Here is a 24460-nt window from a genome sequence, read left to right as displayed (position 1 = left end):
TGCAAAACGCTTTGGTTGCTATGTTAATTGGGCTCCGATACTATTCTTGTGTGACCTTCCGTGGCTGCTGCTGCCGAACTCGACAGAGCTGGGCCCGGCTTTTCAAATTTAGACGGTAGTTTGAAGATTTTTTTTTAAAAAGGGGAAAAATACAGAGGAAATGTGACACATTTCTCCCACCTGCCCGGTTTCACGGTCAAAGCAGCTGCACATGTCGGTTTGCCCTTGGCTGGGAGGCCAGAGTTTCACTCAGCTAAGGCATGTCACCGGTCCCACATAGAATTCACTTTGGATTCATTAGTCTCCACTCTCAGTGACATGGTAAGTGGAGCAGCCATAGTCATGGGAGACCTTGATGCAGGAATAGGGACCAATGGACCTTAAGCAGACCAGCTGTGCTTAGTATCAAGAATGGAACCTATTGGGCCTCCATCAGCCTGAATCAAACGTTGGCCTCCCAGTCAAAGCCAACCTGCATAGAGCAGCTGCTTCAAAGGAAGGTAGTGATGGGAATCCAGAATGGAAGGGCGGTCTGGCTGGCGGAGTGGCATAACGGACGAGAACAGACCCAGAAATAACCAACCACTGCACTCTGGTAGTTGGTGCTCACCTTGGGAAATAGCGGTGGTGGGGTAGGTGGAATCTGGCAGCTGGTAGGGCGGTAGAGTCGGCATTCCAGTTGGCGGAAAGCCCCCTGGCAACAGGTGATTAAAAGCTGCCAGCTGATTGGCTCCTGCTTGCTTGCGCCACCTGGCTCTTCGGTTACTGAACCACACCTACGATGGAGGACAGGAAAGAGAGGGTGAATCGCACCGAGTTCCATCCATTGCAGAGACTGTCCTGTTTCACCGTGATCTCTGATGCATTTAGGGTGACCAGATAGCAAATGTGAAAAATCAGGATGGGGGTGGGGGGTAATAGGAGCCCATATATAAAAAAATCCCCAAATATCAGGACTGTCCCTATACAATCGGGACATCTGGTCACCCTAGATGCATTTCCTGATCAATAGCGATCATGGCACCAGAGGAATCATAGTGAGAGAGAGGAAGGGTGAGCGAGAGAGAGGGAGAATGGTTCGGTGGTTAATGTGCTAGCCTGGAACTGGGGTGACCTGAGTCACAAGCTTCCTGTGTGACCCTGTACCTCAGTTCCCCATCTCTAAAATGGGGATAATACCAGTGCCCAGTGTCAGAACGGTGCAGAGAGAGTAAGTACCTTAAACACTGGTTTGTGCTCAGACCCTCTGGTAGTGGGAGCCATATAAGTATCAGCGTGAGAAAAAGAATAATTACTAAGCCGGTGCGTTCCAAGAGGGCCCCTAGGAAGTAGAGGTACTGCTGTCATCTGGTCAATCTGCCTCATTATCTGGCAACTATGTGAATCCGGCTGTTGGATTAGGTTACCGTAATGGCTGCACTGGTAGAGAGGATAAATAGATAGATGAGCAGCACGGCTCCTATGTCCGACAAGCTAAAAAGACAGAACCAGACCAGGAGGAATACAGAGTTCTCCTAGCTTCTCTGTACTGCAACAAATCAGCACTGTCCAGGGCCCAGCATGTAGCCTCCCTGCAATAGGTGCTGCAGTCCATCTAAATTACTGTGCATTAAAATAAGCCCAGTATTTATGCATGTGCAAAGCTGGGCGTACTTTGCCCTGTTTTACCTAGGAGACTCAAGAGAGCTTTTCTAAATGCATGCGTCTGCCCTGATGTGTTTTATCACAAGCCATCTCCCTCCTGGATAGTGTGAAGGGCTGCACGAGCCCTTTCTAGGGTCTGGTTTGTTGTGTTTCATCAGCAAGGCTCTGAGGACCGATCCCTGTTTGGGGTTGAGAAGTATGCGGGTAAGCTTTCAAGCCAGATGAGAATGCAGCTGCTGGACTCTGTGAGGCCTAAAGGGCTAGAAAACATGATTAAATTTCACAGGGACAAGAAAAAATGGAGCAAAAATCAAGAGTGAAAAGCATTCGGGGTTGGGGGGGGGGGAAGTCTTCCATCAGGATTTCAGGCTGCTCAGTGACAGATTAGGAGCTGGGGTGACAAGGGTGGGGGATGTAGTTCCCAAGAGCACCCTCTGAACCAAAGCAAACCTCTCTTTTGTGCATGTAGTGAAGATTCTGGATCTAATTCTCCTTTCACTGAGTCAAAGCCCTTTGAAATCAACAGGGGTCGTTCCACACACTTTGGATCAAGCCCCTAATGAGTACGGTCCCTTATGGGCGACTTTGTGTCACATTGGGTACATTTAATTCCCCGGGGTGTGTGTGTGTGGAGGTGGGGAACAGGTTTTCTTTACGCTCGTCCTGTTTCATGCATTGCTAGATCTCTCTCTGTGTATGCGTTCTGCTAGTGACTGGGTGGTACGCTGGGGTACAATGACTTGGGGAGATTACGGCAACAAGCGAGGTTCAGTGTAGGCAAGTGTATGGATGCACATATGTTGGGACCAGGCCAAACGGCAGGGGAGAGTTGCAGGCTGCAAGAGGAAGGATATGGGTTTGTTGCAGGAATCCCTGTGGAGATTCTCTGGCCTATGTTATGCCAAAGGTCAGTCTAGATCAGAGGTCCCCAGTGCGGTGCCCACGGGTGCTATGGCGCCCGCCGGGGCATCCATGTGCGCCCACCTACTGGCCGCCAGACAAGTAGCTGCCGAAATGCCACCGAGAAGCGGTAATGTCAAGAAGTGCTACCGCCAAAATGCCGCCATATTTCGGATCCATCTAGTGCAGTATGCTGTTTCCAACAGTGGCCAGCATTGGCTTCAGAGGAAGGAGCCTTGCAATTGTAGTTATGGGATAGTCTTCCCCCAGTGCAAATTTCCTCCTATATTTAGAGGTTGACTTATGCCCTGGAGCTTGAGGTTTTATAGCTCTTCTAAAGATCTTGGTTTTTTCAATATTTACTGTTCTAAATCAGGTTATTCTTTTTATTCATACAAATGTCTAATTCTTTTCTGAATCCTGCTAAGCTCTTGGCCTGAGTGATATCTTGTGGCAATGAGTTCCACAGTCAATTGTGCACACTGTGTTTAATTCATGGGCAAATTTCTGCATTACTCACAACTCCACTACGATATTGTTATATCCATAGGTAAACTGAGGCACAGAGCGCTTAGATGATTTATCCAGCGCCACACAGTAAATCAGTGATTGAGCTGAACACAGAACCTAGGAATCCTGACTTCCAATTCCTTGCTTTAATTACTATAACCCACCCTACTCAGATTCCCCATGTACAATTTTTGGCACCCATCCTCAAGCATTACCAGCTAAATCAGGGACAGAGTGGAGGGTCAAGAGGATGAATTTACATCAAGATTCATAACACTTTGTAAACTCTTTGGGGCAGGGACTGTCTTTTTCCCCCTGTGTTTGTACAGCGCCTAGCACGGTGGGGGTCCTGGCCCGTGACTAGGGCTCTTTCATGCTAAGGTAACACAAATAATAAATAATACTAATAATTTAATGTTTTGTTTTTCATTGGTCATACAAAGTAAATGATCCTGTCCTTTCCCTCATTTGTACTCCAAACACTCCACTCCACATACACACAATCCCTCTTCATTCATGCTAACAGGGTATCTTTCCTCCGCTTATGACATCACCTGCTCCCACTGCAACAGTTGACAATGACCCAAGAAAATTCAGAACATTCTGATCAATGGGTGTGCAGGGGCAGGGGGCAGACAAAGAAAAAGACAAGGTCCCTGGCTTGAAGAGCTTCCATTCAAACCCAGAGCTGGAGATGGCGAAGAGATGAAGACAACACAGGAGAGAAATTGTCTTGGTAAAAAATATAATCCATCAGTCAAGATCTCTGAGTCAGAAGAGAAAGAGAGCTTACACTGCAAGGGAGTAAAAGCCACTTCATTGAATTCTGACACTTTTCTGAAGTTGGATAGGGTGGGAAAGTTCCCTTTTATAACTGAGAGCCAGATGCCGGCAAATCCACTGTGGATTAGGAGTTTTAGAAGAAACACATGGAGTGGGATGGGCAAGCAACCTACCCACAATAACTCCTGTTCCCCCTCGGGTGATTTTGTCTGTTGGATTGGCTAACGTATGATCAAAATGCAATTTCGGAGAGATTTGCATTATATTATGTTACCTCACGTACGGGTATTGTCTTCACTCTCACACACACACGCGTGCGCGCACACACATACAAGTTCAAAATCGAAACGCAAGGCTCCTCGCTGCAGCAGCGTCAGCGAGTGAACCAGAGCGAGCTTACGACTGCGCAAATATTGTGAGGGCCTGGGAATCCCATTCAAGGTCCCCCACTCAACCGTTCGCGGCTCCATAGGCCTAATACTGTACTATCATTGGAAATGTGACCACTGGCTTCAATGCTAGCAGGATCCGGCCCTATCTAAGTGCTCACCTGCTTCTGTTTCTACTCTCATAGCATCCTGCAGCTTTTACTGTTCTTTCCCCGCTCTCATCTTTGCACATTTCATTCATCCCACCCACCCATGGAAGGATCTCCAATCTCCAAAGACCCTCCCTTTTCTCCTGAAGATCCCTAAAAGCCTCTTCTTCCTTCAGTCCATCCCACACCCATCTGCTCCTCAGTGTTGTCTTGCAACACACGCTTGAGCCCAGAGTTTTGTTTCTGTTTGTGTTGGAACTAGGGTGATCAGATGTCCCAATTTTATAGGGACAGTCCCGATTTTTTGTTGTTTTTCTTATACAGGCTCCTATTACCCCCCACCCCATCCCGATTTTTCACACTTGTTGTCTGGTGACCCTAGTTGAAACAGACCGTGGCTTCTTCTTGATACGGAGACCCGCCACCTCCATTCGCAGTGCCATGCCATGATCAGAATGGCCAACGGTTATTTTTTTGTGGTTACTCCTGTCTTCCTGCCGGCTGCATTGTGTAGATGTGTTCCACGTTTCCAACTAACAAGTGCATGTCCTTGGAGAGGAAGGATAGTCTTGTAGTTAAGGTACTAGATGAGCATTCAAGAGATCAGTTCCCTCCTCGGCTCCCTGTGTGACCTGGGGGAAGTCACTTAGCATCTGATCTGCAGTCTGTGGAAGTCTTTAAATGAGGGCAATACGACTTCCTGTCCTCTGCCCTTTGTTTTGTTTCTTTAGCCTGTAAGCTCTTTGGCGCAGGGGCTGTCTCTTACTGTGTGCATGTGCAGCACCTCGCACAATGAGATCCCAGTAGCTGGGGTCTCTAGGCCCTGTTGTAAACCAAATAATAAATAGTGATTATAACGAGAAAACCCAGGCGCGCCCAAGGAGCTTCATAACTGCCTGCTAGTGATTCCGAGCCGAGGCTGGCTAGTGGATGATATTAGAGCCTTTAAAACAAAACCAGCAGACAAAACCGCTGAAACCATCCACAAAGGAATTTATAGGATTTATCTCCCTTTGCAGAGGAAAGGACATTTCATGGCTGAAACAGGTTGATTCTGCCCCTTATTTATAACCCACCGGGAAAAAAAGAAGAAGAAGATACATTCCAGCTAATGACGTTAGCAATTCTTTTCTCCCCCCCCCATTAAAGGTGGCTCAAGGCTTTATGCTTAAAAATCATTTTATTGGTAGTTAAAATACACAAGCTAGAGCATCTAACTGCAATGCGAGGCTCACTTCAAAGGGAACCTGCTTTCGCTTCACAACAGTTAAGGTTTTATCAGCCACTAAAGATTCTCCTGCCTGAAGATCCTGTTACCAGCATGTTAAGCCCAGGGTGAAGGCCATGGCTGCTAAAACCAGATCATGGGGGATGGAGGGGAAGAGGAGGAAGAGGAAGCAACCTTGAAACTGGGGGTCTGCTTGCTGCAGTATTGTTCCCATCCATAGGCCATTGGGATGGGCTGGGGCAGAACTACATAGTTAGAATCTTCCTTTAGGACAAGCTGTCTGGCACTTGGAAAAGAGGCTGCACAAGGTACCTGGAGGCAGATGGAAATGCATGTCTGTAGTCTGCCTCTTTTATAAAGAGGTAAAAGGTACCTCAGGTTCTATGTCCATTCACTGCAGGAGGACCCCCTGTAAATTCACTGAAGATGCATAGGACATGGGAGCAAAATTTAGTTCATTGCAGGCAGCATTTTGCATCTGATAAAGACATTTGGGGTCTTTATCTGAGCACAGTGTCGTCAGTGCAATATACAGAAGTGAAAGAGACGATTACTGTTCCAATATCGCCGTATGACGTTTCTTATTCCAAAAATGTATTTAATTTTGGGCAGAGCCTGAACAGGGTGCGGTGGCTCTTCATTTGACACGTGATGCTAATAGGGACGTAACCTCTTGTATTATCCCACATTGCCTCTCTTGGATTTATAGTCAGAAAAGTGATTGCAAATACAGCAGCAAAAACTGACACTATTGGAAGGCGGCGGGGAGATTCTTCTAACTGTCTGCATTACAGGCACCACAAGGGATCTGAGGATCAACCCGACTTGTTTCTTCATCTGGTATCTCTAACGATAATATAGATTCCACAGCTGGAATTTAGTTGGGCAATTTCACTGAATGTGCCTGGTGCAGATTAGAACCTGGCTTGCTCTCCCATAGCTACGCTGACTCTTCGGGGATCACCGGTAAGGAAAACAGGCTCGTTTCAGTAAAGGTAGGTAGTGTGACTTGCCGACTTGCAGGGAACAGCTATGTGGAATGGGGAGGTGCTATTTTTACACAGTCGCTTTTTGGGCGAGCGAACACAAAGCAAAATCCACTTCCCGTTTCTAGTCTCACTCTCTCTTTCCCATTTGCCCTCACTTCACGGCCTGTCGGGAAGAACAAAGGAGACAGCCTCCCAGCGACACTACGTAAATCACACCATGGGGTATGTGCTTGCAAAGGAGCAGCTGGCATGGCATTCCACCCCAGAACGCCCAGCCAGTCACGGTGGGGGCAACTTGCCCCCGGGCAGAAAGCCCATGAACAAGGCCTGTGCACCAAGAAGCCTATACACCAAAGTCCACCATCTATGGGTGTAAGTGGTGCATAAGCCTCAGATAGACCTTCTGCATATGGGTGAACTTCCCCCACTGTGATAACCAACACCATGGTCATGTAGGAACCCAAGCTTGCTCATGACATAGAAAAAGGTTATCTGAACTTATTATTAGTATTCCCCTAGTGGGGAGGGATAGCTCAGTGGTTTGCCCATTGGCTTGCTAAACCCAGGATTGTGAGTTCAATCCTTGAGGGGGCCATTTGGGGATTGGCCCTGCTTTGAGCAGCGGGTTGGACTAGATGACCTCCTAAGGTCCCTTCCAATCCTGATATTCTATGATTCGAGTGTCTAGAGGCTGCAGTTGCTGTTATACTGGGCGACGTACGTACACATAGTCAGAGACAGTCCCTGGCCTCAGGATCTTTTGTTCTAATTAAACAAAGCGCAGGAGAAACAAAGCATTCTCCTTCTCCTCCCCATGTTACAGATGGGGCAATGAGGTGCAGAGCATCTAAGAAGTCTCCCCAAGTCATTCAGGGAGGATGTCGCAGAACCAGGAATTGAATCCAGATTTCCTGCATACCAGGCCGACGCCTTACCCACAAAACCACCCACCTTCTGTCTCAGCAGCTCAGACAGATTTGGTTTGAACTTGGGACAAAGGTTAGAGCTGGTTCTTATTTAAAGTGAACCCGCGCACCCCATCCTGCCAATACTTCCACTCGATGTACTAGCCACTTGTTTGTGCACCCAGTATGGCCACACGGCCGAGACAGCTGCCTGCCAGGGGAGGCTGGACTGAATTATCCCAGCAGACATCGAGATCTGGGTCAGCTCCCACAATTTGTCAGACAAGGAGAAGGAAAGGAGGTCAGGAAGAGCCTCTCGTGGGAAAGAAAGGCCGCTGTGTTCCTTCTCAGCCTAATGAGGACTCGATGTTGGAGGAAGATGGATGGGACGAATGAGCTGGTAAATGAAAACAGGGATGGAACAATCAAGTCTTGCCCTCAACCTAAAACAGCAGGGAAAAGGCACAACATGCATTTGCTTCCACATGTTCAGAGAGCTGCAGAAATCAGGGATGGAAAAGACCGATTTAGTCAGATACGGCCCAATCACACAGAGACCACTGAAGTCAACATGGTGACTTGCCGGCATAACTAGGGATGCCAACCTTCCAGGATTGTCCTGGCGTCTCCAGATTCATCTTGTGGGCATACATACAGTAAAGCTAGTGAGATGCACAGATAACAGTGCTGGGGCCATATAACTACCTAAGACAGCTAAACAGAGCTACCCATATGCTTCCTCTGTCAGAAGATGGGAAATGCAGGAAAGACAACAGAGAGGTACATGCACCGCTCAAATTATCGTCAACGGTTATTTAGATTTTGACAACTCTCTACAGATTTAGAAAGCGGCTTATAAATATGTCTAGATCTTAAGCATGTACATTTTAAGCAAGGCATTGTATCTACCTGTACAGGTATTGCTACAGAGCAAAAGCTGTGCACGGGCTATGCTATGCGAGCTAGCTTGAATCCAGCTAGCGGGGTAACAATACCAGTGAACTCAGCACAGTCCAAGCTTGCCATGGACCCTGGGTACATACTTGTCTCACTAGCCTACCCTGAAGCGTATGGTCGCTGCTATTGTTACCTGCGCTAGCTGGATTCACGTTAGCTCAGGTAGGCCAGCCTGTGCACAGCTTTGGTTGTGTAGACAGACCCGATGTCTGTACAGCACCTTGCACAATAGGGCCCTACCACTTCTGGGTGCTACCACAATATAAATATTAAATAATATTATTAGAGCTAATCGAACTATTCTTTACAAACAAAATTATCCAATTAAGGTAGCCGATTTTTCTCTTTGAAAGTCCTAGTACCCGTGAATGTATTAGTTATTTGTAAGTATCTACTGAATGGGTTGGACTGAATACTATGGCCTGTTTGCCAACTGTTTAGTTCAGTTATTCGCTATTTACCATTAGTTATTCAAGATGTGTGACTGGTCATCTAAGTCTCATGACTAGGGTGACCAGACAGCAAGTGTGAAAAATCGGGACATGGGGGGGGGGGGAGGGGGGGTGATAGGAGCCTATAAGAAAAAGCCTAAAAAATCGGGACTGTCCCTATAAAATCGGGACAACTGGTCACCCTACTCATGACATTGTTTCTGATCCTTGATTGGATGCCTGAAATTGTTTTTAAACAAGAGGATAGGGAATAATGAATAGCAGAGAATGAGCAACAAATAACAAATACTATTGTCCACTCACGAATACAGTCATTCACATATAAGTACAAGTGTTAACACAAGTAACCCAGTCCTCAGGCACTTATGCAACCAACGATTCATCCATCTGCTTATATGGTCCTAATCACCTGAGCATCTCACAATCACTTAGGAATTTTATCATCAACATTTCTGTGTGGCAGAAAAGTATTATTTCCATTTTAACAGATGGGAAACTGAGGCACGAGATAAATTAAGTAACTTGCCCAACATCAGACAAGAGATCTTCTGTTTGAATCAAGAATCGAACCCTTGGCTCTGGAGTCCCAGTCTAGAGCACTGCAGACTGGTGCATCCTTTCTACTCATCTTATTAAGGATGTTACTAATATTTGCATCTAGCAAATAAAAAGAACTAAATTATGACTGGACCGAAACGCTGTTTGTAATAGGAATGAACGTTTGCGAACATTGTTTTTTCAGCATCTTCCAGCTCTACAGTGTATATACAGAATTTCTCAATGATCATTTCAGTGGTCAAAAGAAATGCTGTTAAGTAACTAAAATGAAGAATAAAATCACCATTTCCAGTGATCTATTTATCTCCCCTACAAACTGTATGTCCTGGGGATAAACGGGGAAGCTGAAAGACACTAGAATAAATTCACTGATGGCATAAAGCACTTGCATAGCAGTGTGGGTTTGTTTTTTTTAAAGTGCCTGATCTCCGCTTGAATACCTGCTTCTTAGATGGCCCAATCTTAACAGTGTTACAGTTGCATTTAAGCCTTCCAAAACAGGCTTTGATGCACACACCTCACTGAGGTGAATAAGGTGTTGGGAAGTAGATTTCCCACTGCTATTGTCTGGCTGGCGATAGGCTTTAACAACAGAACAGCAGCACATTGATTTATATTGTGGAGATTTTCTTTGCAACAGAAAAAGCTATGCATCGGCTACAAAAATAGCTTCAATGCTGAGGGAAATAGATAAAAGATTAAAATATCTTGGCAAACACCAGGCTTGAGTCTAAGAAACATTTTCCATTGTTAACCCCAATGAAATCTACTAAATTGGTGCCCTAATAAATAGTAGACCTGCTTAATTGGGGTAATCGCCAGGAGAACAGATTGAGTGTCGTGAATTTCACTGGCTCTAAGCAATGGATAAGTGGCACACTTATCTGCTTTAGATGGCACCTGGGATGGTGGCTGAGGTGGAACTAAAGGTTCAGTTTAGAGAAGGGTGTAGCTTATCTGCACCTTTTTGGTGTGATAGTTAAAGTAAAGTAAGTAAAACCGTGTTCCAGCGCTTATTCCATCTGAACTGGTTCCTCCGTATCTACACTGCAAGCGTACGCTCAGTACTAAACCCGTGTGAAATGGATCACCATTTGCTGCTGTAAATTACCTCCCGTGTTCATATGGATCTCTTGCACTAGGAAAGCAAAACCAGTTGATCTTGCCTAACTATAGGTCCAGTCCTGAAGTTCTTATTCAGTCCTGGCTCCCACTGACTTCAGTAGGGGTTTTGCCTGGACTAGGACTGTAGGATTGGGCCTGTGACGGTGTGTATAAAGTCTTCACTGACAGGAAGGGGCTGGGGAGACTCCATGTGCGAAAGTAGCCCCGCCCCTCCAGCACTGCCAGTCATGCATGGGAGGGAAGAGGGCTTTTAAAGGAGAAAGCTGCAATACACAAGGGGGAGGCACTACAAAGGGAGTGACGAGCTCCTGGACCAGTAGGATGAGCCCTCACCCCAGAAACCACCCAGCTCTGCAAGGAGTCCTGCAAACCCCAGAGGTAACCCCGCTAGGGAGAGGCTGACTCGGCTACCCAGCCATAAAGACTCCAACAAAGCTGCCATCTAGGCATCCCTGAAGTAAGAAGATGCCTCTGACTTCCCCCTCCCTTGTTATGGACCCCAGGAGGGGCTTGGTTTCTATAAAGCTGGATGGAGGTCTTGCGGCAGTACTCTCCAGGTCTGGAGAGGCATACTCAGTCATCGAAAAGGAAGCCGTGGCTGTCCAGTGGGCCAGGGACGCCTTATGCTATTACTTTTTGGGGCTCGCCTTTTCACAGATTACAGACCACGCGCCTCTCCAGTGGCTGCCCACGATGAAAGACACGAACGCGAGGATCCCGCGTCGGAACCTAGTCCCACAACCGTACAGATTCCAGGTGCCCCACAGAGCTGGCAAGGCCCATGCAAATGCTGATTTCTTTCCTCGGAGCGTGAACGCTGCAACTGACAAGGACACGACGCCGCAGGGTTGTTTCTGAGGGGAAGGGGACGTGATAGGGTGTTTAAATCCTGCACTGACAGGGAAGGGGCTTGGAGGCATCATGTGCTAACGTAGCTCCTCCACGCTGGCCCTGTCAATCATGCAGGAGGAAGCTGCATTACACGAGGGGAAGCCCTATGAAAGGAGTGACTAGAGTAGCTCCTGCACCAGAAACCACCCAGCTCTGCGAGGAGTCCTGCAAACCACAGGGGTAACCCCGCTAGGGAGGGGCTGACTCGGCTACCCAGCCATAAGGACTCCAACAAAGCTGCCCTCTGAAGTTAGGTGACGCCTTGGACTTTTTTTGCCTTGTGACTGACCTCAGGAGGGGCTTGGTTTGTGTAGAGCTGGACTTTTGCTTTTCCCCCACCCAGAAGCAAAGTCAACCAGCCCACAAGGGCGGGGCGACTACCAGGAGTAAGAGGCGGTGGCCTGTTCTAGGCCAACGCCATGCTGGAAACTGGGCATGGCGAGGGGCCCCAGCCCAGCTGGGGCGACACCCCTGGAAGGCTCTTTTTACCGGGCCCGCTATGTTTTTTGTAATGTTCAATACACTTAATGACGTAGGAGAGACTCTATCCAGTAAAATAGCTCCCCCTTGGCCTCAGTCCCTTAACTGGCACCTTTCTGTTTCCATTTGGGGCTGCGCCAGTTACTGTATTACATATATGTCTGTATTACATATTATGTATATGTAATTACGGATTAGTCAGAAAGCGCGCATGCAATTCTAAGCGCATCCACGGATACATGCACAGCTGGGAGATGAGGGACATCCTTGCAGTTCTTATAGATGATCTTTAACTTTGCCAACTCCAGGTGGAGAAGAACTGCCGCCGTGGTGTGAGTGACCCTGGAGAGCAGAAGATTTGAGATACAGCCTAGTGGCTAATGGACAGACGTGGGGCTTATTTGGAGAGTGTGGCTTGGGGCAAGGGAGTTGGGGACTTTCCTTTTATTGGATCCATCTCCATTTCTATTTTTAACTCAGTCTGGGGAGGTGGAGAATGAGTAATTCAGAACAGTCCTTACTGGCTTTGCAGAGTGGAATGCTCCTCTCAACTTGGCTGGGTGTGTTTTCTAGCCTACACCCCCCACCCCCCGCGACCTTTTCCCGGGAGCTGAATGTCGACTGGCATGCCTGTGCATTTATTTCATTGTCAGCCTCTCGCAGTGCATGGGCACATACAGGAAATGCCACTGACATGGCTGCTAGAGAGCCAGGGGCTGCTCCATGTGGGTGCCCCCTCCCGTGTGTGTGAGAGCCATTTAGCTGGCCGCGTGCCACAGAGAATGAACACGCCAACCTGGCCTCTGCCAGGAAGAGTCCCTGATCCTAAGCATAGCCTCTCACACAGTTCCTGTGCACAGTCTCTCCTGGCTGCTGCCAAAGACGCGGGGCAGCTGTTGTGTCATAACCTCATAGCGGCCCCCCCGTGCAAGAAATGCAAACGAGTCAAACCCCGTGGAAGAAAGAAAACATTCTCCACTGACCTTTGAGAACGAAGGGATTGCATTAACAGAGCCCGTTTGGAAAAGTCTCAACGAGCTTTGGAATCAACTAGTCAGGCACGCTGAATTAGACTCACGCAACCTCACATGTCTCAGATTAACGCTCAGCTCTGGGGAAGACATTGACCATCTCTGTACGACGCCTCCAAGCGCAGAAGGTCCTCATAATGACTCCTGATAGACTCGGCAAGACAAGTGGGTGTGGTCATATCTTTTATTGGACCAACTTCTGTTGGTGAGATGAGCTTTTGAACTTACACAGAGCTCTTCTTCGGGTCTGGGAAACTAACTCCACCTTGTATTTAGCTGTGACACTCTGAGTGTGCAGGGCCGCCCAGAGGATTCAGGGGGCCTGGGGTCTTCGGCGGCAGGGGGCCCCCGCCACTGAATTGCCGCCGAAGACCCGGCGCTTTGGCGGTGGGTTCCAGGGCGGGAGGACCCCCTGCCGTGGGTCTTAGGGCACTTTGGCGGCGGGTCCCGGAGTGGAAGGACCCCCCCGCTGCCAAATTGCCACCGAAGACCTGGAGTGGAAGAAGCTCTGGGGGCCCGGGCCCCACGAGAGTTTTCCAGGGCCCTCGGAGCGAGTGAAGGACCCTGCTCCAGGAGCTCCGAAAAACTCTTGTGGGGGGCCCCTGTGGGGCCCGGGGCCTGGGGCAAATTGCCCCACTTGCCCCCCCTCTGGGCGGCCCTGTGAGTGTGTTTCCCAGACCTGAAGAGCGCTGCGTAAGCTCGAAAGCTGATCTCTCTCACCAACAGAAGTTGGTCCAATAAAAGATATGACCTCACGCACCTTGTCTCTCTAATATCCTGGGACCAACAACCAGACTGCCACATAGAGACATACAATCCACTGACCACAGAGATTTCTGACTAGTAGAGCACTGAGCATCCCAGTGCCTTGACACATTGCAGGCTGCTGGGATCCTGTTTTACCAGCTGGGAACTGGACTCCAGACTAGACGTCTGGAACAGGAAGGGGACCGGATTCTATGGGCCAGACCCTCGGCTGCTGGAAATTGGTATAGCTCCGCTGAAATCAATGAACGCCATTTCAATCAATGGAGCTATTCCGATTTGAACTACCTGAGTCTCTTGCCCTGCGTGCCCGCATTAGTGAATTATGCAGAAGATCATTCATGGACTCATTTTAATGGCAGGAGAAATGGAACCCAGTTGTTTGCGCTGGCCCCTGTGTAGCACTGCCCACTTTTGAAAATGTTTTCATTGCTCAAAGAATTTAAGCTTTTTTTCTCTGTCTTTTCCTCCAGTTGGTCAACTCAGAAACCCCGAGCAGCACTTAGATACCACAGTGATGTGCTCTTTAGAAATACTGCTAGATAGATCAGCAGACAGCATTAGATCAGGGAAGAACCATGACCCAGGAGACTGGGGACAGGACTGAGAAACAAGACTTCTGGGCTCTGCCATTCGCTTCCTGTGTCACCTGGGGCAAGTCACTTCAAGAGCTGGTGGGGAAGTTTTCATTTTGAAATGTAAGTTCAATTGAGGTCAATAAAATGAATTAAAAAGGGCGAAATTGAAAGGAATCATTTTGAAACGATCAAAATGCAACGTTTCAATCCACCTGCTCCAATTTTTATTTTTATTTTTTCCAGATTTTTTGGCTCATGAAAATTTCTGAGTTGTCGACATTTTGTCCTGATTTGGGGTGAGAAAAAAATTCAAAATCTCAAACAATTGTACAGGATGGGAAAAGCATTTCCCACCCAGCTCCAGTCACGTCTCCTCTCCAGGGCTCAGTCTCTTCATCTGTGCTATTGAGCTCCTAATACTTATCCATCTTCCTGAAGCACTTGGAAAGGAAAGATACTACATAAGCTCAGTACAGGAGGAGACATTCAGCAGCTTGCAAATGAGTCTCGTGTGACCCGGGACTTGCCTACCTGAGAGATCTCCCCTTCCACTATGGTACATGTCTATAGTTGAGATCAGTAGAGGTATCTGACCTAAATGAGAAATTGGGCACAGGACTTCTGTGAGGAGGCCCTTGAATCTTGATTTGCAATCCCCCGCCCCCACTCGGTAGCTTGATTTTGCGGATTTTCAGGGCACAGTCCAAAGCCCCTCTTGTTTTCCTGGGCAGTGGGAGTGAGACGTGGAGGCAGAATGAGGAACCTATTTACTCTGTTGATTTACACTAGCTAAGGATCTGGCCCTGGAAGCCTGGCCACCTGATGGTGGTTACTAACCAGGAAGTTAGACGCCCATAGAACTAGATATTGAGTTTAACCTTGGGCCCAGGAAGCCTACTGAAAACAAGGCAACATAACAAAGCAAAGAGTTCACCATCATTAATCTAGGTTTTATAAAACCAAGACCTCCCTGGCTCTAATCCAGCGTCAGCTCAGGCCCTCCTGCTACCATTGGGATCAGCAGTGCAGAAGCCCCAGCCCGGCCTCTACGCCATGAGGCTAAGGGTATGTCTACACTTCAAGCTGATGGCATATTTCCATCTCAAGGGGTACGTCTACACTCCCCACCGGATCGGCGGGTAGCGATCGATCTATCGGGGATCGATTTATCGTGTGTAGTGTAGACGTGATAAATCGATCTCCGATCGCTCTCCCGTCGACTGCTGAACTCCAGTTCGGCAAGAGGTGGAAGCAAAGTCGATGGGGGAGCGGCGGCTGTCGATCCCGCGCCGCGAGGACGCAAAGTAAGTGATTCTAAGTCGATCTAAGATACATCAACTTCAGCTACGCTATTCTCGTAGCTGAAGTTGCGTATCTTAGATCAGTCCCGCGCCCAGTATAGACCAGGCCATAGATACTAACTCTGATTGGGCTAGTGTGCTACAAATAGAGCATGAGCAGCAGGAGGGTTAGCTGTGCTGAGCACGGACCTGGCATCTCAGACAGGTACGTACTCAGGGTGGCTAGCCCCTCCCACCGTCGCAGCTACACTCTGTTGGTCGTGCACGAGGCTGGATCAGAGCTATGTCTCCTGGAACTGGGAATGACATACCCTGATTAGCAACCAGCACTGCAGTGACCTCACCTGACACGTTGGTACGGGGAGCTTGACTGGATTGGGGACTAAATGCAAACACTTGGCAGGCGTGGTCCCACTTGACTCCCAGTGGTTCAGTTGGTTGGGGTGGCAGTGGGGGCAAAGGAGGCGAGAGTGACCCGGAAAAAGGAACCGCCATGATTTGGGGACTTCAACAGCTGAGTCAAGGGAGAGAATTCTTCCAGGAGTGGGTGGGTCAGCTTTTGTGGCCCGCATCATGCGGGAGGTCAGACTAGATGATCATAATGGTCCCTTCTGACCTTAGAGTCTATGAGTCTATAAGTGTACAATTGGAGTAGAACACACGGGCATTGTCTTGTTCCCATTCAAGTCAATGGGGATTTTGCTGTTGCTTTCACAGGCAATAGGTTCAGGCCCTAAGAATCTGATGCAAGTCCCACTGAAGTCAGTGGCAGCCTGTCCATTGACTTAACACGCCTCTAAATGACATGTATCTTGGACACTGTCAGTGCCTGCATTCTGGACCCATGCACCTTGACTGCGCAAAGGTTGCTATGGCCCTATTGAAAATATCACTCATTCGTCCATGATTTTCTTAGTAGATGAGAAATAGGAGCCCACAACTGGTCCTGCCTCCCCCTCCCCTTGTTCTTCAGCTTGCAAATTTTTATTAGCTGTCAACGTGTCAAACTTCCACTTAGCTGGACAGCTGCACGACCGGCCAAGTTCCAAAGCCTTGCCAGTGAGTTTAACAGATCTAGGGGCTTCTCAGGTGGAGGGGAGTGTATGGGTAAGGGCTCAGGGATCGCAGACACGAAATGGGACAGGGCAGGGTTCATTCCACAGCCTCTCTCATGCAGGAGATCAGACTAGCTGCTCTGGGAGGCAGTGGGACCCAATGGATAAGGCACTAGATGGGGCTCAGGAGATCTTGGGTCAGCTGTGTGACCTGGGGCACTTAATTTCTCTGTACCTCTGTTTTTCCTCCCACCCTTTGTCTGTTTTGCCTTGTAAGCTCCTTGGGGCACGGAGAGAGAGAGAGAGAGAGAGAGAGAGAGAGAGTGTGTGTGTGTGTGTGTGCGCGCGCGCAACATCTAGCACAATGAGGTCCCGATCTTGGCTGGCGTCTCTAGCCATTACTGTAATATTACTATAACTACTGCTAATAAACATCCGTTCTGGCCACAGAATCTGCGAAGAGAGGGGAACAGGGCTGCAGGACTCTTCCTGTTGTGTGTGTGTTTTCCACAAGAACTTGATTGACTGATGTTTGTGGCTCCTGAGAGCCAGTGAAAGATCCGCTCTGATATCCAGAAAATTTTACAAGGGGCGGCAGGCTTAAAAGCGGTGGGAAGAAGCCGAGCCTGCCAGGATGTGGGAATGAAAAAGCCATCAGGAATGTGCCTCGGAGAACAGCTGCTACTAGAACTCTGGCAGGAGCTTTCCCCACAAGCTGCCTGGGAGCCAGGAGCGGGATTCGGAGATCACAGCTTGAGCCGAGGGAAGGGGGTTCTTTATTTATTTGGTTGGCTTTGCTTTCCTCCACCCCCTTGTCGCTCTGAGGTCGGAGCTCCTCGGAAGGAAGGAACCTGCCACGGGTTCACAGTGCAGCTCTTCCAGCTGCGTGGGTGCCTGGATTAGAAGACTTGGCAGGGGCTGTGGGGAGGAATCTGACTCTCTGGCACTCCTCGGGCTTTCCCTCGGCTCCCGCGACTGGCACCACAATACACTGAACACAGATATATTTTTCACCGTCAAAATGTGCGTAGGGGTCTTTGCCCAAGTAGAATTCCCCCTCCGAGCACCATTCTCTGGGTGGGTTTGGCCAACCGGCACCTTCTTACTTCTCCTTGTTTCTCTACTAGGGTCTTTCCATGTCTGCGTCAGCCAAAGTAAATCAGGACAGGAGCATGCAACCCCCCTCGGTATTTTGTCTCCAGCACAAGCCCCTGCCATCCAGGGTGGGTGGAGCAGGGCTTGCTTCAGGAGCAGGTAGGAGAATTTTCAAGAGGTCAGAAGGTCTCGTGGTGCAAAGATGACCCCTTCTCTGCTCCTGTTTAGTGAAGATGCCTTCTTGCTGGCTAGCGGCTATCATGAGACTTGAAGACAGGAAGCCCTGTGCTTCCTGTCCTCGAGAAGAGCACTCAGACCTCGCACAAACTGGGATCCCAGCAGGGTGATTTTACTGGCGTTGCCCAGAAGGAAATAAAGCAACATTTCAGTGACGCAGCTGCTGCGTTTCTGCTCTAGACCAGTGACCGTAGACTGGCTTTCACCACCGATGTGCTGTAAACCGAGAGGATGAGCAACCCAGTGTAATGCAGAGAGAAGGATAAACTCTTGGAGCAGCACAGGGCCTGTTCTAATGCTCACTGCAGGCAATGGGGGTTTTCCTTGGGTTTCAGTGGGAGGTGGACTGGGCTCATCCTGCACAAATCGCATTATTGTTGCTAAAATCTCAGGAAGACCCTCTTGGCTAAAGTCAAGTCTAGTATCAGAGAATCACAGAAGATCAGGGTTGGAAGAGACCTAGGGAGGTCATCTAGTCCCACCCCCTGCTCAAAGCAGGACCAACCCTAACTAAATCATCCCAGCCAGGGCTTTGTCAAGCCTGACCTTAAAAACCTCTAAGGACGGAGATTCCACCACCTCCCTAGGTAACCCATTCCAGTGCTTCACCACCCTCCTAGTGAAATAGTTTTTCCTAATATCAAACCTTGACCTCCTTCAGTGCAACTTGAGACCATTGCTCCTTGTTCTGTCATCTGCCACCACTGAGAACAGCCGAGCTCCATCCTCTTTGGAACCCCCCTTCAGGTAGTTGAAGGCTGCTATCAAATCCCCCCTCACTCTTCTTGTCTGCAGACTAAACAACCCCAGTTCCCTCAGCATCTCCTCATAGGTCATGTGCCCCAGGCCGCTATCGGTCTAATGTCCACTACATCGCCTCTGCTGGGGCAATACAGCCTATGTTCATGGGAAGAAGGATTTATTCTGACACAGGGCCTCTTTTGTGTCTCAAGGGACATTCAGATTTTCCCTCCCCAGGAAAATAATAATCATCCCTCGCTCTTAGATAGAGCTTTTCATCAGTAGATCTCAAAGCGTTTTACAAAGGAGGCCAATATCATCCTCTCTACTATACAGATGGAGAAACTGAGGCACAGAGAGATGCTGGGTGGCTCAAGGAGACACGCTGCAATCGTTGAGCCTTTGCCACACCCATGTGCTGTGAGTCTGAGCCTGAGCCGTGGCAGCTTTCAGAGAACATGCGTCGGGCAGGAAAAGCCAGCGGGAGGCGAAAAGACACACAGGAAACGCTGTGAGCTGTAGCATTGCGGCTCTCCATTCTCTTTTGATGGCCGGGGCAAGACCATGAACCGGGTGGATGTCCGAGAAGTGTGAGGCCTGGTTTTGGGAGGATGCAGCCGTATGGCGGGGCTGGCCTCGGAGGGATGAACACAGGTCTGTTTTTATTCTGAGGGGAATCTTAGACAGAAAGGTCATTTAACTGAAGAACGATTTCCCTGTCACGAGACAGGGTTGCTCTTTCCCTCCCTCCTGCGGCTGCAATTCCACTCCGGGCTCGACACACAGAGCCCCCGATGCTGAGGCTGAAATCTAATAGCGCTGCCCACACTGGCTGTTGGTGTCTCCATTTCACTTCTTTAACCCAGCACAATCCTCAGCCCCCCCCTTCCCTTTCCCCGGGGGGCTCTATTATACCCACCGATCTGTTCACACTCCTTATCCCTCTGCATGTTTGCACACACTGCTGACCCAGCCTTTATCTGGAAGACACAAGGGTCTGTGTGTGGAGTTCCCACAAGGGCTATTAATTGTGTCGATGTCATAGCTTTCTCCCTTCCTCCTCCTCTCCCCTTCCCTCCCCCCCCCCCCCCCCACAAACGCTCAGGAGATTTGCAAAAAGAAAAAAAAGATTCACACGCAGAATTTGCAACCTTTGCAAAATATGATCCAAACCCTTGGACGGGGAGAGGGGAGGCCGGGGTATGGGAAATGGTAGAAACAGCCCCAGCCACTCTGAGGTAAATGGTAAACAGCCCCTTCCCCATTCCAGGCACTAAACACAGAACTGAACGCCCCGTCAGCTTTGGGAAGGTTTGGATCGTGATCCCAATCTGGACTGAAATTTTGCAGCTGTAATGGGCCAAACCAAAATCCCAGATGGGAACAGCCTTGGGCTATGGGGAAACTTTGGATCTGGATCCAAACTATGCATCTCAGGCCCAGGTCACCTGACCCTACAGAAATGGTACATCCGCCGTGTCATCCTCCAACTCTCAGCCCCTCCTTCTCCTAGGTCAATGGACCTAGAGAGTCCCCTGGCTACTGTGTTATCAGGGGACTCAGACATGTCCTGACTCTCGTCCTTACCTGTACTCGGGCCTCTGTGAGTTTGGTCCTCTGGGCTAGCTCCTCTCGTGTGTAGATATCTGGGTAGTGGGTTCTCTCAAAGGCCTTCTCCAGCTCCTCCAGCTGCTCGGCCGTGAAGGTGGTCCGGCTACGGCGCTGCTTGCGTTTCAAGGGTAGGTCCGGTTCAGACTCAACATCTGAGCCTTCATCCAGCCTGTTACCTGGCGAGGAAAGAGAAGAAGGATTGAGGCTTAAATGGCAGAAAAGCCAAAGGGGAAGCAGGTGCAGAAGCAAGAATTAAACAGCTACAGGAAAGGAGAGAATCCAATACAGTCATAGAGTTTAAGGCCTGAATAGACCAGCAGATCATCTAGTCTGACCTCCTGTAGTTAATAGCCTACTAACACCTCCCAGCCACCCCCACAACCAGAATTAGAGCAATTCTACAGTGATGGTGTCCACCAAGCCAACTTCTACTTCTGGGTAGAGCTGGTCGGGGACGTTCTGACAAAACATTTTTGTCAGAAAAATGCTGATTTGTCAAAACTGAAATGGTTTGTGGGAAAGGATCGATTTTGATGAATCTCCCGATTCGAAAATTGTTTGGAAAAAAAGAAAAATTTCCAAATGGTAGAAATGTCCCGTTTTGATATTTTTGAAACAAAACGTTTCGTTTTCCAGTTGGGCACTATTTTTCATTTTGAAACGTTCATTTCTATTTTTTAAAAAAAGGTTCAAAATAAAAAAAGGTCAGAATTGAAAGGAAACACCTACAAATGATCCAAACATGTCAATCGACCCAGTTTGATGAGTATTATAGTTTTTGGATGATCAGTTTGTGAACATTTGTGAACCCTTTGTCCTGATTTGGGACATGGAAACACATGTGAACCCTCAAAAACTCTCATGGGGCATGAAAAGAGTTTCTACTTCTGGCTTGCCCAGAGGACACAGGGCTGCTGGCTTGATGCTGATGGAAACAGCACTGCTCCTCAGTGACTGAGAGAAAGTACATCCTCTATAGATGCCCTGAGCTGGGTAGGGGCTTTAAGTGGAGGACAGAGGACCTAACACCAATAGTTTGGGCTCTAGGACCCTGCAAGGTGGAGGGTCCCAGAGCTCAGGTTTCAGCCTGAATCCAAACAGTCTACATTGTAGTTAAATGGCCCCTTAGCCTGAGTCAGCTGGTGGCTGTTTGATGCCCCTTTGTGACATGAGTTTAGGGGCCTCGGTTTAGTTCTTTGTGAACAAGCCTCCATTTCCCCCAAAACCCACCACAGCCGATGCTCATTGTTGACCATCTCTGCAGAAAGACCATGAGCTGAGTGAATTCCCCCGTCAACCCTAGAGGTGGTCCCGTCTGGTTGGCATGATGCCCCTTTTCTGGGCACAGTGCACAGGAAGATTTCACAACTGCCCAGGCTCCACCTGTCCCAAGCGAGACAGCGAAACTTCCCCAACACCCATCCTCAAAAGTAGCATTTGACCCCCTGACTTCAGTGAATAGGGCACCCCTGGGCCCCACTTTGAGGGAATGATGACGGGTCTATAAATAGCATTTTTAACGGGCTAAGAGCATCTTAAGGGAGACGCTAGGAGTTTAAAGAACTCCCACTAGTTTCAAAACAGCTCACAGGGAAAGGTCTCCTGTTAAGTCAGTAACTGCATCTCCTGTCAGCATCGTACAAGGTTAAAGGGAGTCACAACTCACAGAAAAGGTCCTCGGCTCTTGGAGGGGGAAAGCAAACAAGTTTCTGTTGTTTGCACATGTTTTGGCTACAGTCCTGGCTCTCACTCTAACTACTCTGTCTTCATGGTTAGCTGTGATACCCCACCTGCTACAGTCTTTTATCTGGGAGGGAGGGTAAAAGAAAGAAAGAAAGAAATGCTTCAGCATTTGTTTGAGTTGTATTAAGCTGGACCTGCTGCCAGTATCAAGTCTTTGCTGTGTATGGAACGTACCATTAAACAACAAAACCAAATAGATCATACCTGGCCTAAAAGAGTTTGCCCCAGAGCTAGTGGGCCTGATTCTGGTCTCATGTACACAAGTGCAAATCCTCAACTGATGTCCACAGAGTTACACCAGTGTAAAAACGCGGCCCAGTGAACCTTACTGGGAGGGGGTGGGAGAAAGGTGCTAGACTGCATCACGCTTTAGTGCTCCCTCGAGGCCACTCACATTGCAAAACTGTTGTCTCAACAGATGCTGTGCGACCCTGCCACAGGTTAAGTGCCACCTGCGGTGCAGATACCGATGCACAGAATGCTTAATCTAGGCCGGTACCCTGTGTCGCTGTGTGGGAAAGTGAGAGACAACGTCAATTCTCGTGGGATATATGCCCTTGGTCAGTATGGAGGCAGACTGGAGAACATGATGTATAAAGCCTGAAGTCTCCTCAGCGAAATCTGCTCTCTGTCTCTTTCTCTTTCTCTGTCTCTCATTAATACAATAGATTGTACTTAAATGCACATTGGTTAACTACAGGGGACCTGATTCTGATCTCCCTTACACCAGAATAACTCCACTGACTTCAATGGTGTTACTCCCGATTTACACGGACGTAGCTGAGAGCAGAATCAGGACCATAATCTGTTTTAGTGCATGGTTCACAGTCCCAATCTACTCCTATTAGGCCAAACCTTTATCAGCTATCATTAAATGCATGAGTTACATATGCAGGGCCAAATCCATCCTTGGAATAATCCATATAAAGTCAATGGAGCTGCCCCAGGGCTGAATCTGTCCCCTTCTCTGCACTGTGCTTTTATGTGATGATCGGAACTTTCCACCAAAACCTCCTTTTTTCCCTTCCAGGACTGGGAATCCCAGCTATGGCGTTCTCAACAGCTGCTGAACAATGCGGACGGCCTGTGGCGCATGAGGCAAATGTCCCAATGGGGGCCAATTATTTATAACGAGCAGGTCAAACATGCCATTGGATCCAGCGTGCTGCAGGGCAGGATGCTTTCATTTCTTGGGTCTATGTGAGGAGGATGCACCGTGTCTGAATTGAGCTGTTAGATGCAGGCGTGATGGGCCACCTCCGTTTGAGTTAACCTTGGGCTCTGCTGTAGCCGCATGAGCTACATGGCTTCCTATCTGTCAGGGTAGTTATACTGGTGTAAGGGAGATCAGAATCAGGTCCCCTCTAGTTAACCAATATGCATTTAAGTACAATTAGTGACTGCATGTTCTCAGAGCTGTGGGAATCACTGCACCAGGTGATTGTAACCCAACCTCTATTTCCACCTGTGGGATACCAATAGAATCAGCATCGTAGGACTGGAAGGGACCTCGAGAGGTCATCTAGTCCAGTCCCCTCCACCGAGGCAGGACTAAGTATTATCTAGACCATCCGTGACAGGTGTTTGTCCAACCTGCTCTTAAAAATCCCCAATGATGGAGATTCCACCACCTCCCTAGGCAATTTATTCCAGTGCTTAACCACCCTGACAGCTAGGAAGCTTTTCCTAATGTCCAGCCTAAACTGCCCTTGCTGCAATTTAAGCCCATTACTTCTTGTCCTATCCTCAAAGGTTAAGGAGAACAATTTTTCTCCCTCCTCTTTGTAACAACCTTTTATGTGCTTGAAAACGGTTATCATGTCCCCTCTCAGTCTTCTCTTCTCCAAACTAAACAAACCCAATTTTTTCAATCTTTCCTCATAGGTCATGTTTTCTAGACCTTTAATCATTTTTGTTGCTCTCCTCGACTTTCTCCAAGTTGTCCACCTCTTTCCTGAAATGTGGCACCCAGAACAGGACACAATACTCCAGTTGAGGCAGTATCAGCGTGGAGTAGAGCGGAAGAATTACTTCTCATGTTTTGATTGCAACACTCCTGCTTATACATCCCAAAATGATGTTTGCTTTTCTTGCAACAGTGTTACACTGTTGACTCATATTTAGATTGTGATCCACAGATCCCTTTCTGCAATACAATATATAGTGTCCTCATATTTTCGATATCTCACATCTGTTATTCCCAGTGGGCCAAATCATGGTTCCAATGAAATCAATAACAGTTCTGCTGTTGACCTCAGTGAGACCAGCATCGGGCCAATATTTGGAGGAGGCCTTTAGAATCCTGACTGTAGCACAAATCTGGTACATGATCAGCTTCATTGG

At 48.5% G+C, this 24460-nt stretch overlaps 1 protein-coding gene across 4 annotated transcripts in view; it reads right to left on the bottom strand.

Annotated features, from left to right (window-relative positions):
- The window catches only part of PAX7 (paired box 7), a 149269-nt gene that overhangs the window by 61410 nt on the left and 63399 nt on the right, over positions 1–24460 (bottom strand). For all 4 annotated transcript variants that reach the window (XM_054008838.1, XM_054008841.1, XM_054008839.1 and 1 more), the window contains exons 5-6: positions 20351–20550; positions 611–776 (exon numbers count right to left, since the gene is read on the bottom strand). In XM_054008838.1, coding sequence (XP_053864813.1) covers positions 611–776; positions 20351–20550 — 366 coding nt within the window. The remainder of the gene's footprint in view (positions 1–610; positions 777–20350; positions 20551–24460) is intronic.

The sequence above is a fragment of the Malaclemys terrapin genome, chromosome 19, assembly GCF_027887155.1.
Source record: "Malaclemys terrapin pileata isolate rMalTer1 chromosome 19, rMalTer1.hap1, whole genome shotgun sequence".
NCBI classification, from domain to species: Eukaryota; Metazoa; Chordata; order Testudines; family Emydidae; genus Malaclemys; species Malaclemys terrapin.
The sequence above is the reverse complement of the archived record's forward strand: the minus strand, read 5'-3'. Positions and strand labels throughout refer to the sequence as shown.